At 35.5% G+C, this 23,552-nt stretch overlaps 1 protein-coding gene and 1 long non-coding RNA gene across 3 annotated transcripts in view; one reads left to right on the plus strand and one right to left on the minus strand.

The window, feature by feature from the left end:
* csmd1a (CUB and Sushi multiple domains 1a) overlaps positions 1-23,552 on the plus strand; it is a 500,785-nt gene that overhangs the window by 301,116 nt on the left and 176,117 nt on the right. For both annotated transcript variants that reach the window (XM_051125525.1, XM_051125526.1), the window contains exon 5: positions 6,453-6,660. In XM_051125525.1, the coding sequence (XP_050981482.1) occupies positions 6,453-6,660 (208 nt within the window). The remainder of the gene's footprint in view (positions 1-6,452; positions 6,661-23,552) is intronic.
* On the minus strand, positions 3,687-6,244 carry LOC127174888 (uncharacterized). Its single transcript, XR_007828921.1, has 2 exons — positions 5,698-6,244; positions 3,687-3,791 (listed from the first exon to the last, which is right to left on the minus strand). It is a non-coding gene; the product is annotated as an uncharacterized LOC127174888 (long non-coding RNA).

Here is a 23,552-nt window from a genome sequence, read left to right on the forward strand (position 1 = left end):
GACGATTGTTACATCTCCGCTGCAGTGGCAAAAATGGTAAAGTGCATGCAGTAGTCTTTTCGATGTGATCGACCCCAGTTCTAATTCGGCTTTTGGCAAGGGCTTATTGTCCCAACAAGGCAGCATCCATTTAATAATTTAAATTAAAGCTATAATTTACACTCAATGCATTATTATTGCATACTATATTATAATGTACTACAATACTGAGGTGCAGATAATTGCCTCTGTTTGCAGTTAGTATTATAAATAGCAGAAAATCCATAATTAACCATGATTTTATGTCTCACTTTTTGACATTTGTAAACAGCATTAACTTAAAGAAATATCCAACAATTTTTCAAAACTTTTTTTTTACAGTATGTAGGGTCATGAATCCTATTCCAGCATCTAAGAAAATGGCCCAACTTAAGGAATGAATGAGTAAATATATAAATAATTACATACATGCATACATACATACACTTTTTAACCTTACATGACAACAGTGTTGGTTAATGTTGGTACTACTGGTTAAAACCTTTACTGTAGAATAGTGAATACTGTTTCACATGCTGATATGGTAAGTCTGATTTGGGACACTTTCATATGTGCAACTAAATCAGTTACAAGTTGGATGTTTTGCAATGCAATCTCAATCTGAACAATCATATCGAAATTTATATGACTGTTATGTCATTCTACATAGACATTCGTCACAATTCTGCAATCATGAGACTTACTCTAGATTTTACATACCGTTAGTTTTTTGATCACTCTGTCAGTATGAAAACAGCTGTGATGGAGTCAGAGGAGGGACAGTGAGGTGTATTATAGTGAAAGCTTTAGACAAGCAAAACTTGAGGGAATACTAGAAAAGCTTTTCTCTCTTTCTCCTCATCCTTGTCTTGTTCTCCTTATCGCCTGCACATGAATTAGCAATCTTCCACAGCATATGCGTAAATGCTGATTTCAGTATCCTCAGTGTTTACTTATGTATGTCTTTTGTGCATTCGGGTCAGTTCGGGACCATGATAAGTTCACACTCAAATATGATGTCATCAACATGTTAAAGTAAAATAAATAAAGTACATACATACATACATACGTACATATAATGTGTTTTTTTGTCTCTCTCTCTCTCTTTAGAAATATTATAACAGTATACTAAAGCATTTTTTCAAAATACTGTATCAGTCATTGGCAGTATCTGACAATGGTCCCCTATAACCTAATTTATTATTCCCTAGTTTAGTCTACTTCAAATAATGGATGAGAATGAGTGAGCCAGTTAGGACACTGAGAGCATTGGGAAGGCTGTGGATGCCATCTTCTGGCACTAAATAGTGCACTATTTAAGGGTATGGGGCCAATTTTGGATACAGCGACTAAATCATAAGTCAAATTGTAAAAAAAAAAAAAAAAAAAAAAATTCAGCTATTAAATTGTGATTTATAGAAACAAGACATTATGACTTTGAGTCATTGAATCATACACTTTTTCGAAAACACATCACTACTTTGTATTGCAGCATTTTGCTGTAACTGTGGTGAAACTACTACAGCAGAGCAAAAATAAATATAATAAAAATAAAATAAAATACTGGCAATATGGGATCTAAAAATGTAAGTTACTCAGCTTTTTCTTTATTTTAACCCTCTATGTTATGCATTATGTTCTAACCATGAAATATATTAAATATAATGCTTCAATTATACAAATCATAACAGATTTTTGAAAAAAAAGATTTGGGGTTATGTAGGAAAACGTTGCCATATGGCAACAGTGTACCACAATGGAAAATGGCCAAAAAGGAGTTTTTCTATTAAATTATGATTTTTTTTTTTTTTTTTTTTTTTTTTCAATTCAAATGCACATTTCTTTTAGAAATTAATGCATCAAAATCTGCCATACACACTTGCAGACACACACACACATGCACACACACGCACTCATTGTTTCGGTCACTGAAGGCTAACTCATTCTCATTGTCATCACATGGATGAACCAACTATGCCATCTTCCTATTGCCATTTCTGTGAAATATTGCTGTATTTTCTGAAAATAATAAATAGTTTTCTGATGACGGGCCCCCATCGCCGCCAGCGCAATCGCCATGCCGGTAGCATCAGGAAAATGGTGCCCAGCGGGCACATGCATTGACAGTAATCCTGTGCCAGTTTGGATTGAAGGGTTACAGCAATAAAAAAGGGTTAAAAGCAAACTGCGGCAACACTTTCTATGAAGCCCATATTTATAATACTCTAAGGAGTGTTAGTTCACATGTATTTGGACAATTGCTTATTGTCAATAGACTAGGGGGACCATCAAAATAAAACATAATATATAATGTAAAAAATAAATGTAATATGATATAGTCCATTATAAATTAAGTAGATTTGATATGTTGTCCATTGTGTGTTATAAAAAATCATAATCTTAAAAGTTATAACCTCAAATACTCAAGTATTTTAATGTATTATAATTGTTGTTATGATTATTCATGAGATGATATAACATATTATAAGGTTTTTATAATGCATTATGCATTCATTATAATCCCTTATAAATACCATTATAATGTATTATAAATAGGGGCTTCATAGAAAGTGTTACCCAAAATGCTTTTACATCATTCTGATAGACTGAGAATGAGCTGAAAAAGATTCCTTATCCTATGAGGTCATCTTGTGTTCATCCTTGGTATTATAGTCTTCATCTGCTAGTTTACATGTGTGATATTTGAAATGTTTTTGCGGTCTCTGAAAATATGATAAACATATTTCCTAAGAATGACTTGTTTTTCATATGTAAAAAGTTGTGAAGAGTTAGGATAATACACTTTAAATACACTCTGTCTCTCTCTGTCTCTCTGTCTCTGACAGCCACCCTCCCCCACTGTCAACACTCACACTTACACACACACTTAACGCACACACACAGAGTTAGAGTGAGAGAGTTAGAGTGAGATCAGATGTTTAATAGTTTTTTAATTTTCTATTTTTAGTAGACTATTTTATATCAATGGAAGTAAGCATTTATTTCTCAGAATGACTAGTTCTATGTATATAAAAAGTTTTAAAGTGTTTGGATGCTGCATTTTAAAATTACGGTTGTGTTTTTTTTTTGCTACTTTAAAAAATCACCATAAATCAACCGTTTCAAGATATCCCAAATCCGCTCACAATTTAACATCTTCAGTATGTTGGCATCATGTTGACAAAGTTTGGTGTGAACTACTTATTCCTGCTTGGAGGAGTATGAATTTGTTTATAGCCTGATTTTTCCAAAAATCCACATTCAAATCAAAATAGCAGACTTCCTGTTGGTCGCAGCTAATGGGTGTAAATTAGAAAGTTGTCCGGCTTGATGAGACCAATATACATACCGAGTTTGGTGTCTGTAGCTAAAACTAACCCCCCACTTTTGACAAAAGGTGGCGCTATAGAGCGCCTCCTCCACGCCCATTTATGAGCCTTTGCCAGTGTCTAACTATCATTAATACTGATGTGTGTGTTGAGTTTCATGAAAATCTAAGCTTATTAAGTGCCCCAAAAACACAGGAAACAAATGTTAAAGTTTGACACGTTGCCATGGCAACAGCATTTAATGTATCAACGACCCCTTTACAGATTCTCATCGGCCGTGTTTTGACATTATTCTGATGAAGTTTGAAGCAAATCGGGTAAAAATAACCATGTGATATCAAAGCATTTTTAAAAGAGACACACTTCCTGTTGCCAGTTGGTGGCGCTATAACTTTGACTCCTAATAGTCACATCTATGTGATCGGCATCATACAACGAACAAACCTCTGAAGTTTCATCCGAATCAGACAATGTGTGCAAGTTATTAGCCATTTCCTGTTTCTCATTTCTCGCCATAATTTCAACGCCTCGCCACGGCCAAACCGTTCGAGATATCAAAAATCCCCTCACAATTTTTCATCCCCAATGTCTTGAGATCAGGTTGACCGAGTTTGGTGGCAATTGGGTAAAAAACCTAGGACTAGTATATCAAATTCCAGAGCATGCGCTTTTTAAACAGCCCTGAATAGCTCACTTCCTGTTGGGATTAGCTAATGACATAGAGTGCGTGAGTTGTTCAGCTTGAGTGAGATCTATATGTGTACCGAGTTTCATATGTGTATATGTGCAAGTATGTGCGGGATAATACATCAAGATTTAAAAATTTCCAGGGGGCGCTGTAGAGCCCCTGTGCCACGCCCGGGTCCCAGTCTCTGCCCGGCCCTAATGGCCGCAGATTCCAATGTGTGTGCCGATTTTCAAGAGTTTTTGAGCATGTTAAAACCCCCAAAACCCCCAAAAAATGAAAAAAAAAAATAATAAAAAATAAAAATATAGCTGCAAGCAGCGATGACGGGCCCGCCGCCGCCAGCGCATCCGCAACCCTGGTGCCATCAGAAAAACGGTGCCCAGCGGGCACATGCATTGACAGTAACCCTGTAGCAGTTTGGATTGAAGGGTTACAGCAATGAAAGGGTTAAAAGCAAAATGCTTTTAAGTCATTCTGATACACTGAGAATGAGCTGAAAAACATTCCTTATCCTATGAGGTCATCTTGTGTTCATCCTTGGTATTACATTCTTCATCTGCTAATTTACAAGTGTGATATTTTAAATGTTTTTGCAGTCTCTGAAAACATATTTCCTAAGAATGACTTGTTTTTCATATGTAAAAAGTTGTGAAGAGTTAGGATAATGCACTTTAAATGCACTCTGTCTCTCTCTCTCTCTCTCACACACACACACACACACACAGCCACTCAACTACCCCAGTCACACTTACACACACACATACACAGACTTAAGCCCATCCCCCGACACAGAGTTAGAGTGAGAGAGTTAGAGTGAGAGATCAGATGTTTAATAGTTTTTTAATTTTCTATTTTTTGTAGATTATTTTATATCGATGGAACTAAGCATTTATGTCTCAGAATGACTAGTTGTATGTATGTAAAAAATTTTGAAGTGTTTGGATGCTGCATTTTAAATTACGGTTATGTTTTTTTTACTGCTAATTTAAAAAATCACCATAAATCAACCGTTCAAGATATCCCAAATCCGCTCACAATTTAACATCTTCAGTATGTTGGCATCATGTTGACAAAGTTTGGTGTGAACTACTTATTCCTGCTTGGAGGAGTATGAATTTGTTTATAGCCTGATTTTTCCAAAAATCCACATTCAAATCAAAATAGCAGACTTCCTGTTGGTCGCAGCTAATGGATGTAAATTAGAAAGTTGTCCGGCTTGATGAGAACAATATACATACCAAGTTTGGTGTCTGTAGCTAAAACTAACCCCCCACTTTTGACAAAAGGTGGCGCTATAGAGCGCCTCCTCCACGCCCATTTATGAGCCTTTGCCAGTGTCTAACTATCATTAATACTGATGTGTGTGTTGAGTTTCATGAAAATCTAAGCTTATTAAGTGCCCCAAAAACACAGGAAACAAATGTTAAAGTTTGACACGTTGCCATGGCAACAGCATTTAATGTATCAACGACCCCTTTACAGATTCTCATCGGCCGTGTTTTGACATTATTCTGATGAAGTTTGAAGCAAATCGGGTAAAAATAACCATGTGATATCAAAGCATTTTTAAAAGAGACACACTTCCTGTTGCCAGTTGGTGGCGCTATAACTTTGACTCCTAATAGTCACATCTATGTGATCGGCATCATACAACAAACAAACCGCTGAAGTTTCATCCGAATCAGACAATGTGTGCAGTAGTTATTAGCCATTTCCTGTTTCTCATTTCTCGCCATAATTTCAACGCCTCGCCACGGCCAAACCGTTCGAGATATCAAAAATCCCCTCACAATTTTTCATCCCCAATGTCTTGAGATCAGGTTGACCGAGTTTGGTGGCAATTGGGTAAAAAACCTAGGACTAGTATATCAAATTCCAGAGCATGCGTTTTTGACAAAACCCAGAATAACCAACTTCCTGTTGGGATTAGCTAATGACATAGAGTGCGAAAGTTGTTCAACTTGATGAGTTCTATATGTGTACCGAGTTTCATATGTGTACGTGCAAGTATGTGTGCTATATGACCCTCCAAATTCCAGGGGGCGCTGTAGAGTCCCCTTGCCACGCCCATGTACCAGTCTCTGCCCGGCCCTAATGGCCGCAGATTCCAAGGTGTGTGCCAATTTTCAAGAGTTTTTGAGCATATTAAGGGCCCCAAAACCCCCCAAAACCTTGAACAAAAAAAAGTCGTAATAATAATAATAACAAAGAATCCTAAGAAAAACAATAAAAACCTTGAACAAAAAAAAGTCGTAATAATAATAATAACAAAGAATCCTAAGAAAACAATAGGGCTCTCGCCCTTTCAGGGCTCGGGCCCTAATAAAGAAGAAGAATCCTTCGAAAAACAATAGGGCTCTCGCGGTGTAATTTTATCTTTGCCTCATAATTTGTAACTTTTGTGCTATTTTGTCCAGCTGAAGGATCATGTGGTGGGACATTAAGAGGAACAACAGGGACAATATCAAGTCCCCACTTTCCTTCAGAGTATGAGAACAACGCTGACTGCACGTGGAGTATTCTGGCCGAGCCGGGAGACACCATTGCCCTAGTCTTCACAGACTTCCAGCTAGAAGACAGATATGACTTTCTAGAGATCAGTGGCACAGAAGCACCGTCAATATGGTGAGTGAACTGGCCTCTGTTTTGGCTTCTACATTACAGCATCACACAATCTCTTTAATGGAAGTAGTGACCGGAATGATTCTTTTTGTACCTGTATTCGGACAGTATTTACTTTGTAAGTGAAATGTAAGCTGTGTGATTCAAAACTTATTCAGACAGGATCTCTGTAGTTATTTCAAGGGTGTGAGTGTTTATGGCATGCATGTGCCGTTACAGAAAATCATGTACGCTGTGTGTTTTTTTAGGATTCTTATAGAAACTGTTAGTACTAACAGTTTTAACACTATGTCTAGGTCAAAAATCAAATAAGCAAATTTGCGGCATTGAGCATGTGAATTATCTTCTATTGAAGTACAAGATGTGCTCTTTGGAACATTTAGAACAATTTTTCAGTCAGGATATAATGCTGATACTATACTGATAGTAATATATTGGTATAGCTAGTACATTTGATTTTAAATAAAAGAAGATGCATGGTACAGATTTGTGGGCCCTGCTGTAGGTCTTATGGTGAGAATCATACCTGATTCTACTATAAAAACAATTCTTAGTCGTTGCTGGGACTGAACTCTCCCTTACTGATTTAATTTATTGTTACATTGCACAGAAAGTTGTGGCATTCAATGAAGGTAATAAATGAAGAAAAATGTAATACCACAATCAGAGACATTTTGTTCTGAACAGGATTTGATTTCTCAGAAGACAAGTTAACTGAAAAACAGGACTTAATATACCCTGTAGAAAGAAAGAAAGAAAAAAATACAGACATGTTCGATTCGGAGGGGATTAAAGAAATAATTCACACATAAATGAAAACTCTTTATTTACTCACCCTCATATCAAACTTAATAGCTGTTTTTAAGCCAAACAAAAACAAGACAATTTTATACTATAAAGCTTTATTTATTTATTTATTTTCATACAATGATAGTTCATATTGGGACTGATAAGCTTCTTCTTGACACAAAAGACCATATAAGTAGTCTACCTGACGCATGCACTATATTTCAAGTCTAGAGAAGTCATATGATAGCTGTGTGTGAGGAACAGACAGAAATGTAGGTCATTATTGACGGAAAACCTTTAAAATTCCCATTGGTTCTTTATTCAGAACTATCATGTAACTTAGAATATAGCAAAATGCAGTCTTAAGAGCTACTTTTACAGTGATTTTCATTTTAGTGTGAAGTATTCACTGAAAATCACAAATTACATTTGTGCAACACAGATTTACCTTTCAGGTATTGTTCTAGAATACCCTCAGATGGAAATGAGATACCATTGATCTTACTGATTATTCTGGGAACATATCACTTGCTCTGTGACTGTTTAAATATGGCCCCGCAGTTGTCATCTTGATGATCGCCACTCGATTCTTTAATACATTTCTCTTGTTTTCTCTCCGCACCTGTTTCTGTCTGCCTCCTTTCATCAGACACTGCGTTTTCAAAGGTTGGGAATTGTGACCAAATTGTAACTCCTAGCGAAGTGAGAGATGATACAGAAGGCTCTGCCTGAACTCTATTAACTGCAAGCTCTGTGAATAAACATGTCCTCGCTCTTGACGTGTGGGGCATCGAGGCTGTGTAGTCGCACAGGCACCCTCGCAAATAATTTGCTTTTCCGCTTCACCGAAACACAGGCTCGAAATTACACAAACTTGCTGTAAGAGAGCAATAATATTACTTCACTGGACTGGTGATGAAATAACGGCAGAAGCTATTTACACTGTGTCAGAAAAGTAATATTAGGATGTTTATTCTTACCATAAACAGCAGTAGTATACTACTGACACACAGCATAAATAGAAATTCCATGCTATATAATCCAGATGTGAACGGTACTGTTGAACTTTGTAGAGGAGAACAAGGATTATTGTAACACTTATTTTTTTCCACATCCAGAAAAATATTTCGCATGAAGCTTTGAAATTTCTTATTTATAAGAAAATTTATAAGAAAATATTGTATATTTGGAATGGTAGTACTATATAATAAATGAAGCCTAAAGCATCCACCCTTAATTCTCAGACATCCCTGGATATGTCTGGAGTACCTCCTTTAATAATAATAATAATAATAATAATAATAATAATAATAATAATAATTTGTCTATATTATTGAAGCGCACCAAATTCATGGTTTTCTCATATAATTTCAGAATGAATTTTCAGGAAAAACATGAACAATCAACATAAATTTAAACTAGGGCCATATCCCTCAAGAACACTCTGGGCTGCTAAAATTTTAGCTGTGACACAACCACTGTATGTAGGAATAAATTTCATGCATTTTTGAACCTTATTACCTTGTACTTGAACCTTGTACTGCAGTGAACTGAGCTTTTAGTAAACAAAATAAATAAATAAATAAATAAAAAAAATAAACATAAAAATAAAAAGTAAAGACATCAGAGATTGGAAAAGTATAGGCACAAACTTAAACTTACAGACAGTAGACACTGCTGTGTTATCGAGGTATTGATTGCCCTTTGTTTATTTCTCTAACACTTCTGGGAGTTTAAGTGTTACATTTCCTGTAACAAGAGGATGTCTGAGAGCGTCACAATCATGTGACACAGGTGTGAAGACAATGTACTGAGTTATAGCCTAGCCTCACAGGCACAGCTATGGCATTTAATAGACAGGCTTACTGTAGTTTCATATGGATTACTAAAACATTGGCTGGTGAGCAGCCTCTAAGCCAAGTCTCTTCCATGACATTCAGAAGCATTTTCAGTATTGATCCCATTTCAGTGACATTAAAAAGAAACCCCGGCCAGTTTTTTTTTTTTTTTTTTTTTTTTTTAATGGGATGAGCAGTATATTTTGACCGCAGAAATCTCACTGCATATTTTTTTAGATGCCAAATCAATCAAAAAGACTCAAAAAGGGCAGTGAGTACTTATTCCCTGATCAATGTTCAGTCTAGCGCTGCTGAATGTGCCAGGCAGCAATTTGCGTGTTTATGTTGTAGAGTCGTTGCAATGTTCCGATTATTTCATTTGTTGTTCCACAGCCTGCATGTTATGCTTTTTTTTGTAATTATGACTTTTTTAAAATATGTTTGTTGATTTAATTATACTTTATTGAAAGAGAAAAGGCATCATATTGACTTATGGATGAATATTTCGCTTGCGGTTTTTAAAATGCCATTACCTTTAGAATGTTTCTCCTTCAGGACTGTGATTCCTTCGTCTTGTTACCTGTCTGGGTTTCCTTTGCTTACCTCACTGTAAAAAGTGGCTCCGGTTGAAACTAATTGCCCTCAGTTTTAAGATGCTGGCCTTGTTCTGGGGGACAGCCCAGCTTCCCAGACTTCCCTGCTCCGCCTGAGTGAGTGGAGCCAAGGAGCCGAGCATGAAGAATACAGTGTGGAGATTCTGCTGGCAGAGGTCCTGCATTGTGTTTTCACCTGTGCAGTACAATCAAGACAATCTCCGACCTTGAACTGGAGTGCATGAACTAGTTTTTGGTGGATCAGAAGGGTATGATGCCATCTCTTTTTCAGTGTCCAAGGTAGAAGATTCAAGTGTCGTTTTACACTTGCCCTCCAAGTGTTTCGGCCAGGCTCCTAAAGCACATGAACAAAAACAGTGCAGATACAGAGCTCTTTAGAGTGCGTCACAGTGTGACAGACTTGGCTTTACATGCTACAGAGGTTACTGTTCAATCCATCAGCCATGCAGAACAGCAGCAGAACTCCTGATGCCACCCTCCTGTGAAGAGGAACTCACAGACATTTAACTGGGGCCAACCCCAAAAGATCATGTCTAGAGCTTTCTTAATGCAATGCCTTCCCTCTCTGCTATTACAGCTAAAGTGGGGAGAAGTAAAATGCTCTGTGTTCAATAAGGTATGTTCGTCCATCATACTTAACAGTCAAATTGTGCTTAACAAAAGGCAAGAGTCAGGCAAGAGTGACATATTTCACAGTTGGGCACATGCAGTCAGTTCTCCAGCTATCCAGACATGCGCTGCATTGCTACTCTAGACAGCGCCAACCTTTTATCAGAAAGGCTGTGCTGGGGCACATTTCCAGGAGATCATCTGTGGTCACCACAGCTTGGGCCTGGGTGTTCAATGCAATGGCTGTTAAGCTTTTGGCTCTAGGACGGGGGCCAGACAAGCATGGCTAATCAATCACTTAGAACTGCTCACGGCATGTTTGGCTCTGAGAGCTTTCCACAGAGATGTGCAGAACTGCAATGTTGTCATTTAAGCAGACAAGACGGAGGTAGTGGAGAGTACATAAATCATCAAGGGGGGTCAGATCATGGCTGATGATGGCTCCAGCATGGCGCCTCCTCATTTGGAACAATCAGTACCTCCTAACATTATAAGCAGTGTACACGCCTGGCCCTTTAAATTGTGCCATGGACTTACCTTGGGATTGAAAACACATCCTCAGACAATGTTCAGGATATGGGAGGTTTTCAGCGAAGTGAATGTGAACCTGTTTGTCTTTGGTGAGACCATTCACTAAATCACCCCTCTGTGGGCGCACTTGCTCACAAATAGCTGCCACCATATCCACCGGTAGGGCTTTTCCACCTGATCATTTGCAGGATCAGGGTGGATCAGGAAAGAGTTTTGCTTTGTGGGTGGGTAATTTTGAAACAGAGGCTTTCACAATGGACTGTCGTGTGAGCTTCCTGGCTTAGATCTCACAAGGTCAGCAGTGCTCGGAGTGAATGCCCGCTTCTTGAAAGGCATGCCTTCCTCCTGAGCATGGTCAAATTATGTGTCACTTCAGGACATATGCTTTGGCAACAGGCTGGTCCTCACTGAATTCTTTTGCCAGGCTGTATAACTTGGATGTTTCCAAGTCAAATTGTGTGTCACTTGGCAGTTTGTTTTCTCTGCAAGAGCATTAGTCAGCACTGACCGTTGCAATCTCATCTTCCCAATGCCTGTTGTGAAGTACTTGTAAACTTCTTTTCTCAACCTCGGTTGTGAAGTGCTTGTGCAATCTACCTGGTTCATACTGTACCATGGTATGCTACCATACTATATGTGTCTGTTTTTGGTATATGCTGTCCACAGAGGCTGGTTGAGGTCCTACACTAGTAATGCGCTGTTTTAGTCACTGTACCTCATTGCTTCAGTTGCTGATACAATGTAGAGTGAACTGCAATAAAAATCGGGTTCTCTTCAGTTATGCATGTAACCTTGGTTCTCAGAGGTGTAGGTAAAGTGAACGTGATTTCACCAAGTACAACATGTTCCTGGATCAACATCCTTGTTGTTCCTGGAACATCATTTCAATCAGCCAGTCAGAACTGAGGGATAACTTTTCAGTAAATGTCAGTTTTAGGCTTACGATCAGAGTTTGATGCTTCTACACAATTGTTAATAAGCTATCATTTCCCTCTGATTTTAGGAATAAATTATGGTTATGGTTAGGTTTAGGGGTAGGGATTGGGTTAAGTCTATATTTTTGGACAGTAATGTTGATCCAAGATCAACAAAAGATGTTGATCCAGGAACATGTCTTACTTGGCAAAATCACGCCGACTTGTAGGGTATGAGACACTGCAGCTGGCCATATAACTGTGCTTAAACTTCAAAATGAGTGTATAAATCTCCATCCCTCGTAGTGATTAATAGAAAAACAGCTGTATTTCTGCTGTTCCATAAGTGCCACCTACTGTCAAAGAGTGGATTTACATTTTCCTTCAGCTTGTCTGTTATTTTTGTTCACACCAATATGAAAATCAAATTGAATTTTTGCTTGTGAAAAAAACAAAAAAAAAACAAAACAAAAATAAAAAACTGTAAAATAAGCTAATGTGTGTTCAAAAAAAGAAGCCGAAAAAAAAACTAAACAATTTGGATAATACAGTATCTTCAATTATTCACTAAGCAGATAAAATAAAAATAAAAAATCTTTATCATTTTGACTTTTTTTATTAATGGTTTGCTTAATAAGGCTGAAATGTGAGGTTTATGATTTAATAAAAGTGTGGCTAATTTTATCCGGTTTTCAGTAACTTAGTAAAATGATTTGGATGTGTGTATCAGTGCATTTTAACAGTACTTTGATATTATTGATAACCATCACCATGGTCACTATAATCATGATGTGATGTTTCACCTATACTGTAAGCCAATGTCCGTAGAAAGTTATTTTTATTGGCTGAAGCTGATGATTGGCTTGTTGGGAGGAGTTGTATAAAAGTTTAATCATTTATAATAGATCCATATAAAAAAAAAATCCATAGGATCCTATCCACCTTATTTTACTTGAAAGAGCTGGAAGAGCAGCACATTTGTAATTTTTATGGGTCTGGTTTCCGGTCTCATCTGCATCCATCTATTTTTAGCTGTACAAAACAGCTCATTTTGCTGCTTCATATTGCAAATTGGTGCGTCTTACTATATTATTTTTATGTATCACACTGGTTTGTAGTGCAAACAGTTTTACTGCATTCTTCTCGTTATTTCCCTATAGTGGCTAATAAACCAGAAGTCTCGTCCATAGGCTTACTTCCGTGTTGAAGAATAAGGTGGATAGATCTCCCCTAGATGGAGGAACATGATTCATATATAGGGATCTGAATGACACAGACACTTGGGAGTGGGCTCTTTTGGGTGGGCAAGTAAGCAACCACCACTAAGCAATTTGTTTTGTCCTGAATTTGTATGTAACTTTACACCTCAACTGACATGAAGTAAACAGACTAATTAGATTATTAATCAATTATTAATCATTTTTTATGACATTTCAACAGCCAAAACACCATGACAGCCCTTTTATTAACAAAACAATTGCAGGCTATTAAATGATTAAAGTCTTGAATAATAGGCGTTTTGTTATTTGACTACTTTTGAGCAATTCAAGTGAGCTATTTAATATTATTGCAGATAATATTGTACATAAAAAAAAAAAGATTATAATCCACAAATTAATGTAAAGACATTTACGAAAGCTGAAACAGATTCACAAAGAATTAGAATGAGATCCATAAGTGTATATTAGGGGTTTCACAAAAATGTATTAATTTTGAAAGTATTTAATTGTTATTTGCAAATCTATTTTTAATTGAATCCATTTTTGTGAAACTATACACTATTTATTTGGAAATACAAAACAATTCTAGCAACATAGCTACAGCCTTTGACAGATATTTAAGTAGACATTAGGGAATGGGATTTGGTTAAGAGATGTTGGCTGGATTTTAAAGCTAATGTTTAGGATACATCATTCTGACTAAACCTACTGATTACTTTGACTCCTGCAAAGCAATTTCCAGAGCAAGGGCTTTACAGACAGACACCGGCTGACCTGTCATGTCAAGTTTTGTCAGTTTGAAGGAAAAAACTAAGGTTGTCTTTTTTGTCAATGTCAAACTGTGCGTAAAAGTAAACTGAATTGAGACTGTGCGTTACAGTGATTTTACCATGCTTAAACAGTACACTGTAGATCACTGTAAGTCACTCTGAAAATCATTCCTTTTCCTCCCATTATTATTGTTATAGTGGTATAGACCAGAATCACCCAACCACTGTACATTTTTCATGTCTAATAGGTCACACCCAATTCAAGTCTTGCAGATTCTACTAATGAGCTACTAATGAGTAGAATCAGGTGTGTTAAATGATGGAGACATTCAAAATATGCAGTGGTTGGGGGTCCCCAGGACATGTTTGAGAAGCAGCGGTATAGGCTCTATTTTCTTTAGAAAACACAATTTTTATATTAGAAACTACTTTCTTTAGAAAAGCTACAATGACTTTTAAATCTTGTGATTTTAGTTATAATTCTTGGTGGCTTTAAGCTTTATTTGTACATTTTGTACTTCAAAAAGATCATTCATGTCCATTCTCAGAAGTAGAGATATTAACAACAACAACCAAATTAACCAGTTGACCATCAGCTTTAGCATTACAACACTCACCAAAAACTAATCCATTGATATTGTTCAAATGCAGTAAACATTTTTTGATGGCAAATGGCAAACCTCACAGATTTTTTGGAGGAATCATGGTGAGGTTTTTGAAAGAACATATAGTCTGAATCTGCAATTCAAAGCTTTTTTTTAAAAATTTTTTTAATTCCCTCCCCTCTTCCAATGCTGCTTGTAATGTTATCTGTGGACTTCATTTTCAGCAGTTATTGCCAGCAGTCATCAAAGTGAGCTTGCTCTCTTGACCTCTCTGACTCTATTGCCAGAGCTTGAATAAATTTGGCTACAACTTGTGAATAAAATAAAGGCCATTCTCTTTGAAGACCATAGATCTCTTCAGCTGCTCAACACAATCTTTATTTATATTTTTCCTAAACCCAGCATGATAATTTATCAGACTGTTATCTATATAATATATACATCAACAGCAACATCAACAAGAAATATGTACTTAATATATAATATGTATTGTGATATACAAAATATAATAGAATAATATATTATCATATTATTATTATTGTTGTTGCTTCTTTTTTTTTTTTTTTTCTTCAGTTTTGCAAATTTTACAGTTACAATTACCAAACAAAAAGTAATATTGCATAATACTGCAGTTTAAATGCAAATAACGTTTTATTCTATTATTCTTAAGTAACATGTAAAATGATCATCATGAACTTTTTAACTATAGATCATATAGAAACTTAAGAACACTGTACATTGTAAAATGCTGTTCAACCCAACAGTTGACATAAGCACTCCCATAAACATTTTTAATCTGTTAAATTTGGTAACACTTGTATTATAACACAGTATAACACAGTGCATTTTGATAGTCCACTTTAGACATTATACTAACAGTACATAACTTTGCAACTGCATGTCAGCTAGCCATTAGAGTATTAGTAGACTGTCTGCTTAATATCTTCTAACACTCTTCTAAACATTGCAAGTATATGTCAACTTATTCTACTAACCCTAAACCTAGCCTAAACCTAGTCTGGTTTGAGAGTTGATAGACATGTAGTTGCAAAGTTACTTGTAGTAGAATGTCTAAAGTGGACTATCAAAATAAAGTGTTTCTCAAATTTCGACTCAAATTTTTCTGTTACTAATGTCAGATAACGGTGTAGTTGATTCTTGTTTAAACATTCATCTCAGTTTTCTATTTTATTTATTTGTTTACTTGTTATTATATTTAACACCTTTAGTTGTTTTCCTCTCAGTGTTTCAGCTTTTGTGTTATGTGCACAGGCCTCTTCAAGCAGACTTGCCTTATTTTGTCAGGTTTCTTTTCACCCTGTTGCCTGCCTCTTGTAAAGCACACTCATTTCGCTTTCTTACTCCTTTGCCTCCTCAGCTCAACCTGGTTTTCATGCACTGTTGAACTCCACTTTCTTGAAAAGAAATGAGGGCTTCACACAGCAGCCTGCGTCAATTGCAAGTCACTGCAGTTTGTGGCAGACAGACTTTACCTCACTTACTGCATTCAGCGCCTTCAAACACTCTGTCAGCTCAGTGTTTGGAACGTAGGCTTGCCATTTGTTTGTAATCAGCTTATTTTGTTGATTTTATTTCTTCTCAAAATTTCATTGAACTTTGGTATAAAGTAAGTAAATAAATAAATGAAGGTGCATCTCACAAAAGTACCTCTGAATCAAAAGAAACAGATGTTTATATATATTTTTTAATTGTGCTGAAAATAAGCTTGGTTTTCTTTAAGAATGTGACAAGGACATCTTCTCAATAGGTTTCATGAGATTCACTCACATTTATACTACACAGAGAATATCTCAGACTCCTCTCAGATCTCAGTGCCAAAAACAAAATAGTCTCCTCATCAAGAAGATGAGACTCTGATTTGGGATGTAATATTAAATTATACGCTAATGACTGTGCTGTAGCTGCCATCATTAATGCTTGTTAAGGATATGAATGATTATTGTCAAGACTGTGTAGCTTTTGATTGGATTTTGTTTCGTTTTTGATTTGTGACCATATCCCTTTCCTTTCGAATGTTGGATTTAATATTTCAGATAAATATACTCTGCAGTGTTTGGCAAGCACCAGGACCAAACAATCTAAAAAAAAAAACAAAGATAAAAGATGAAGAAATATTGCTCCAAGACTGTAGCTGTGCCCTAGTAGCGCATCACACTGTTGTTTCAAACCATTACCGCTATGGCTTCAAACTAACCTTTGCAGGATAATTCCTTAAAATCAGCACACACACGCAACAGAGAATGTAAACTTTACATTCCTTGAGTTTGACAAGATGAAGTTTTAATAGGCACCCTGGAAAATGGAGAAGAACAAAACAATGAGTATGGGAAGAAAAGAAGAGGGAAGAAAAGAAAAACAGTATAGAAATAGCAGCAGGTAAAGTACAGAAGGAATCCTAACGACATCATAGCTTGTCAAGGCAAGGCAAGATATTATTTTTATTTATTTATTTATTGTTTTAATTTGCTCTCACAATGAAATCAGTATTAATACTTTTAGGGCCAGATTTACTAAACAGGGCAAATTAGCGTTAGAGTACAATTCCAAATAAGCGCAGACTGGAGGGGAAAATTCTGCAGGTGATTTAGGGTTTGCGCTGGCGCAAGCTAATAGTAAATCTCGCCCTTTGATTTTATTTTACCAGTGACTTTTCCAGTTGTACTAAAATGAGATGTTGATCATCCATATGTCAAGAAGCTTTCTAGAAAGAAGTAGAAAAGCCATGTCCATGTCTCACAAAAGGTGTTAGCGACACACTGCAGGGTATTGAAATACTGAAGTGGAAATGCCGACAAGAAGCATAATTAGGAGATGCATAGACATATATTTACTCAAGTCTGCATAGAACTTTTAATTAACTATTCTGTTCATCTCTGGCATAATTATTTGGAATAATAAAATGAGGAATATGGGTAAAATCATTTGGCATGCTAAAAAGAATTAGAGAGATGGGCAGCATAACCTGTTAATACTATAAATTATAGACCTGTGAATCAGATGAATCAGTGATTTCACATGAATCAGTGATTTTATAACAGAGCTCGACACTGATGCTTGTCTGGGACCAGTGGATTTTTTTGAAGGGGCAAATGAAAGAGAATTTTACTTGCCCTACTAGACATACAGAAAACTGCATACAGAAAAAAACACTGTGGTTAAATGTAGATTTTATATTTGTACCATGTAGCCCAGTTAAGCAACATGACACGATCAAGAAAGTGCAGTTTTCCCTGAAAACCACGATTGTAAATTTGACATTGATTTTATACAAGAGTTCAAATGAGTAGTTAATATACATTTTAGTACAATATTGTCAGTGTTGACCATTTTTGCTAGATTTATTTGCTTGTTTGCTTAACGAAAATAGTTCAAAACAAAGATCACAGCAGAACAGTACAAGCAACACAGCAGGTGTTTAGTTTCTGAATGAATCATTTGAGTCAATGATTCAGCAGTCCATTCATAAGGACAAGCACTTGTTTCATTCTTGAATGAATTAGCTGTCTGAAGGAATTGTTTGAGGGCATGACTCAATGACTCATTCGTTAAAACAGTCACTTGCTGCCACCTATTGGTCATTTACTTTCATATTTAAAAGTAGCTTATCTGTGCATTTTTTCCAACATTTCATATTATATTAAAACAAACAAAGGTTTTTAAACACCAAGCTCATAACATTATTTATACTGTTGCAATTTTGCAATGTAAATGCTTTCATGCTACATTTTAGCTTCACTAAATGTGTAAATGCATCTAAATTCCACTTCAGCTACTTCTGTTTCTTTTTGATTGGTTTTGTTAATACCAATTTCATTTGATTGGTTATAGCCCTATAGTGTCTTATTACATTAAGTGAAATTATAAATTATTAATAAAATATAAGAATTTGAAATGAAAGATGACACATGCATTTAATACAGTTAGGGAAAAATGCTCTTTAAATAGGCAAAACAACAAAACAAAACAAAACATGAAAACCTGGAAACATGGAAATTAAATAAATGTTAGTATGCAGTAACTTTAGTTATACAACAAAACTGTGGCCAGTGAAAATGCTGAGTGGCTAGTAATTGTGGAAAACCACTAGCCGCAGTGGCTCAGCAAAAAAGTCAACAATTATAATAAATTACAATACTTATGTATCTGCGGTTATAGCTTTTAAGAGTATGATTATTTATAACACACAATGAACACCATATTAAGTCTACTTCATAAGACTAAACCATATCTTGACATTGTTTATTTAAGATCTGCACACTATTTTACTAAATCTTGTGAGTGGTAGTCACATATAGTCAATAGACTAAGGGGGCATATATGTAAGGAATAATTGATGATGGGCCGTTGAATTCTTAGAAAATAATGCACATCCAAGGTGGTGATGCCTTTACACCTCGGGTGTGTATTATTTTTTTAAGAATTCAATGGACTGAAATCAATTATTCTGCTTATACTACGGTTACCACACCTCAAGACATCGATCAGATGATATATTTCAAGGCATTCATCCAGTTTTTGTCCTTTAAAACACTTTTGTGAGTAGGATTAATTACGCATCTCATCCAATGCTTCTGTTGCTAATTCCAAAACGTCATTTTATACCTAGTAACGACACTTGAGCCATTGATAGCAGACTGCATTTAATAATGAGGTTTAGACAGACAGACAGGCAGACAGACGGAAAGAGAGAGAGAGAGATTAAGCTTGTGAATTACCTCTCTGAGTCTGTGCGTCGATCAAAAATGTTGGCAGCAGCATCTCTACTAATGCTGAAACTTTAAGTTCATTTTCTTCAGGATCAATGCGGTTGTTACCTCGCTTGTGAGAAATGTCATGTTTTTAAGTTGTTAATTGTCAGAGCAGCGCTAACAACATTAGCGTGTATGCTAACATGTGTACAAACTGTATGTGTGTGCGTCTCTGAGGGAGAGAGAATGAGAGAAAATAACGCACACCTTCAGAACGTTCCTCAGCCAGTCTGATTCAAGCATTCAACGCCCCCGTAGTATAAATAATATTATACAACAGTTCTTTCTGGTCCTCAAATCTGATTGGCTAATAAGAGTGAAGAGTCGAGAACCCGCCTGAAAGCGCCTCAACTCGGCCAGATCTCCGGGATTTTATCACTGGCTCAGATGTCTCTGTAGTGGTTAAACATGAGATTTTGGGTAAATCTAACGGGCAGTCTTTGGTCTCATTAATCTATTATTTATTCCAGAGCAAATAGTTTGGCAAGATCTCATCATGTTTATGTAAATTCAGTGCTGTATATCAGAGCGCTGACTATGTACTTTTGACTGAATTGACCATATGCATGGATTACTTCCTTGTTTTAGACAAGCCAGCTCAGTCATTTCCGGTCAACTGTACTGTGCCGTAATAGGAGTGTCCTTTGCTCGTTTTCTCTACATAATACATTCACAATTTGAAGAAAAGTTTTGTTTGTTTAAGAGGACCAAACGTCCATGTATGCTATTTCAAGAATGACAAATGCGAGTGTAAAAAATCACACAAGTAAATCCGCTAAATATGCGTAAGTCATTTGATATGGTTGACAGTAATAACTGAACGAAACATCTGACAAGCCGATGTCAAAAATAGAGCTTAGTCTTAAAATGATTCAGACTAAATTCAGAGTAACAAAACTACAGCAGTAACAAGTTTGTGTTGGTTAAATATAGGCAATTTAATAGCTTTTACAGTTCAAGATAAAACTGTTAAAAGATGTGAAAAATGTATTTATTAAATTAAATCTAACATATTTCAAATTCATATCGATTCAAATTGAACGCATTATTTAATTATTACCATTAAATTATTTAATTTGTAGTGAAATATATATATAAGTGCTTAAATAATTCACCCTTATAGGCTGTTTGTGTCTGAGCTTATTTATTTATTTATTTTAATGACTTTCTGCACTTGCTATACTGTATACTTAAGTGCAGTAAAAGTACTAAAATTTGTTATACTAGTAATTTTATAATAAATCGAAAAGCAAGACATAACAAAAAAAAAAAAACTATGGGAGTTGAAATGGCAGCTGCAGCCTATAAGTGATCCTCTACTGCCATCTTCTGGTTATACAGGTAATTTCATGTCATTTTCATCTTAAAAAGTCATTGTTTTCCTAAAAAAGCATTTTTTTTTCATGTCTTTATGAATGAAAAGTGAATCTTTGAAGTGAATTTTACTGCACAGCTGTAGAGTTTTAAAATAATGAAGGCTTTAAAATATTACAAGATTTTAAAAATGTGTTCATGACTTTAAGGGCAAGTTATTGATTATCAAGACTGCTGTTAAGATGTTGTTGAATGTACAACTTGTCTATGTACTCTGCTAGGATTACCAGGCTCAGAATTTAAATTCTATGTTGTTAAATAATATGAAACTGAATGTTCATGCTGCTATCATTACTTACGATGTTGCAATTATTATTTTTCTCAGTTTCTGATAAAACAAGGCAAGACAGTAGTCTCAGAAATTTACGAGCTGGCTTATCAGTATGCAGAATTTCTAAAGAACACTCTGTGCATATGGTCAATTGCCTTGTACTTTTATGATGGCTGTTGTTGTTTATTAAATATTATTATACAATAAATAATATTTTATATAAATAATAGTAGTATAGTATTAGTGTGGGTGTGTGTGTGTTTTGATCATGGTCATTTTAATTACGTTGTTCTGCCATTAGATGGTGAGCAATTAAGACTTTTAATTTGAAAAATATGCAGTTTTGAGCAAGAAGTTATTTTTTCTGTCAAAACAAGCTTGTAAGCAGCCAACAAATGCACCGATCAGTGCTGTCATCTGGAATCCTTAACAGATGAAAATACAATACGAGCCTGGTCACTGATTTATTGTGATCAGATGTATCAGATGCAGGTAATCACGATCGCAACGTTCACACGGTCTGCTTTTGGGACTGACAAACGCATTTACTTACATGTTTGAGTCTCGAAATGTCCTGTTCACACAGCTGTTTTCAGTAGTGTTTTGAATACTGTCTGTATGAGTGTGTAATGGGAGTTAAGCCTGTATGGGCTTGTTTAGTGATGAGGTAATGCGTACCAACAAACGCTGTTTCCGGGTCCAAACCCCAACTCATTTCACTTGTACGGTGTACATTTTAGGACATCCTCAGACGTCAGTCATAAAATGAAAAGGTGTCATGCCTCACACTGAAAGGCTTCAGTCACTGGACAAAACGACGTCAGGTGTCAGGTCTTGTACAATTAGGCATCAGACGAAAGGGACTCAGATTAAAAGGCATCAGAATGAACGGACTCAGATTAAAAGGCATCGGGCTAACGTGTGACGTCGCCAGTCACTCCCATCCACGATATTTCCCTGCCCACGTCTGAACGTGCCGCCGGAAGCCACGGCCATATCAAGCATGTCACCTTGTGATTTCCATATCCCCATACCGGGAAATCCGGAAGTATGTTAAAGCAATTTACGGCATTTTTGGCAAGTTTTCGTACTTTTGTACAATGTCTAGGCTAAAATGGGACAACTTAAATCTCATATATTCAATATGTCTAATCTATGGAGCTGATTTCATCATTAGCCTGTAAAATTCTTGCATTGATTTCATTAGGCTAATTGTTAATAAAAACATTTGAACCTTACCTTGTTCATTTATGTGATGAGATAAATTCACATTTATTATGATTGATTTTGACCTACCCAAGGCAAATTTTAAATGCATCAAATGGATACAATTATATTTTGGTGTATTGTAAAATTATTCTAAAAGTTGATATTGTATACTTGTCATTTAGTTTTCTAAAGATGTGATCCACTTATCACAGAGTGTTAACGTTTGAATGACAGAATCAACAGTTCTCCATATGCAGTGGGCTACACATACACAGGCTGAATAGAGATTGCTTGCATTGATAGATTATATAAGTAACATGACATTAACCTTTAGGCCTTGTTCATCACAATTTAATATGATATTTGTGCAGGTCCTCCACATACTTAAAGATGAATAAAAAAATCCATTGCTTCATGGGTTATTTCATATTTATTATTTTACACAAATAATTCAATTTAAAAAATAGACAAAAATATGCACTACCAGTTAAAAGTTTTTGAACAGTAAGATTTTTTTAAATTCTCTTCTGCTCACCAAGCCTGCATTTATTTGATTCAAATAACAGCAAAAGCAGTAATATTGTGAAATATTTTCTTTTTTATTTAAAATAACTGTTTTCAATTTAAATATATATATATATATATATATATATATTTTTTTTTTTTTTTTTTTTTTTAATGTAATTGATTGCTGTGATTAAAGCAAAATTTTCAGCATTATTACTCCAGTCTTCAGTGTCACATGATCCTTCAGAAATCTTCATCAATATTTAAAGCAGCTGATTGCATTTTTTTAGGATTCTTTGATGAATAGAAAGATACAAAAATCAGTATTTATCTGAAATAAAATGTTTTTGTAACATCATACACTATACCGTTCAAAAGTATGGAGTCCTTATTTAGCAAGGATGCTGTAAATTAATTAAAAGTGATGATAAAGACATTTATAATGTCACAAAAGATTTCTATTTCAGATCAATGAATTCAAATGCTGTTCTTTTGAACTTCATCAAAGAAATATGGAAAAAAAAATCTACTTAGCTGTTTTCAACACAATAATAATACAAATGTTTTTTGTACAGCAAACCAGGATATTAGAATGGTTTCTGAATGATAATGCAACTGGAGTAATGATGTTAAAAATTCGACTTTGAAATCACAGGAATAAATAGCATTTTAATAGAAGCATTAATAAGAAACACAATTAAAAAAAAACAAACAAACAAACAAACAAACAAAAAAAAAACATTACAAATCTTCCTGTTCATAAACTTTTGACTGGTAGCGTTTAACAAAAGTTATGTTCCAACTCTCATAAAGTGTGAGCAGTTCAATAAACAGTTGAAGGATCAGATAAACAGTTCTTGATATGCAGTACTCAT

The sequence above is a fragment of the Labeo rohita genome, chromosome 13, assembly GCF_022985175.1.
Source record: "Labeo rohita strain BAU-BD-2019 chromosome 13, IGBB_LRoh.1.0, whole genome shotgun sequence".
Lineage (NCBI taxonomy): Eukaryota > Metazoa > Chordata > Actinopteri > Cypriniformes > Cyprinidae > Labeo > Labeo rohita.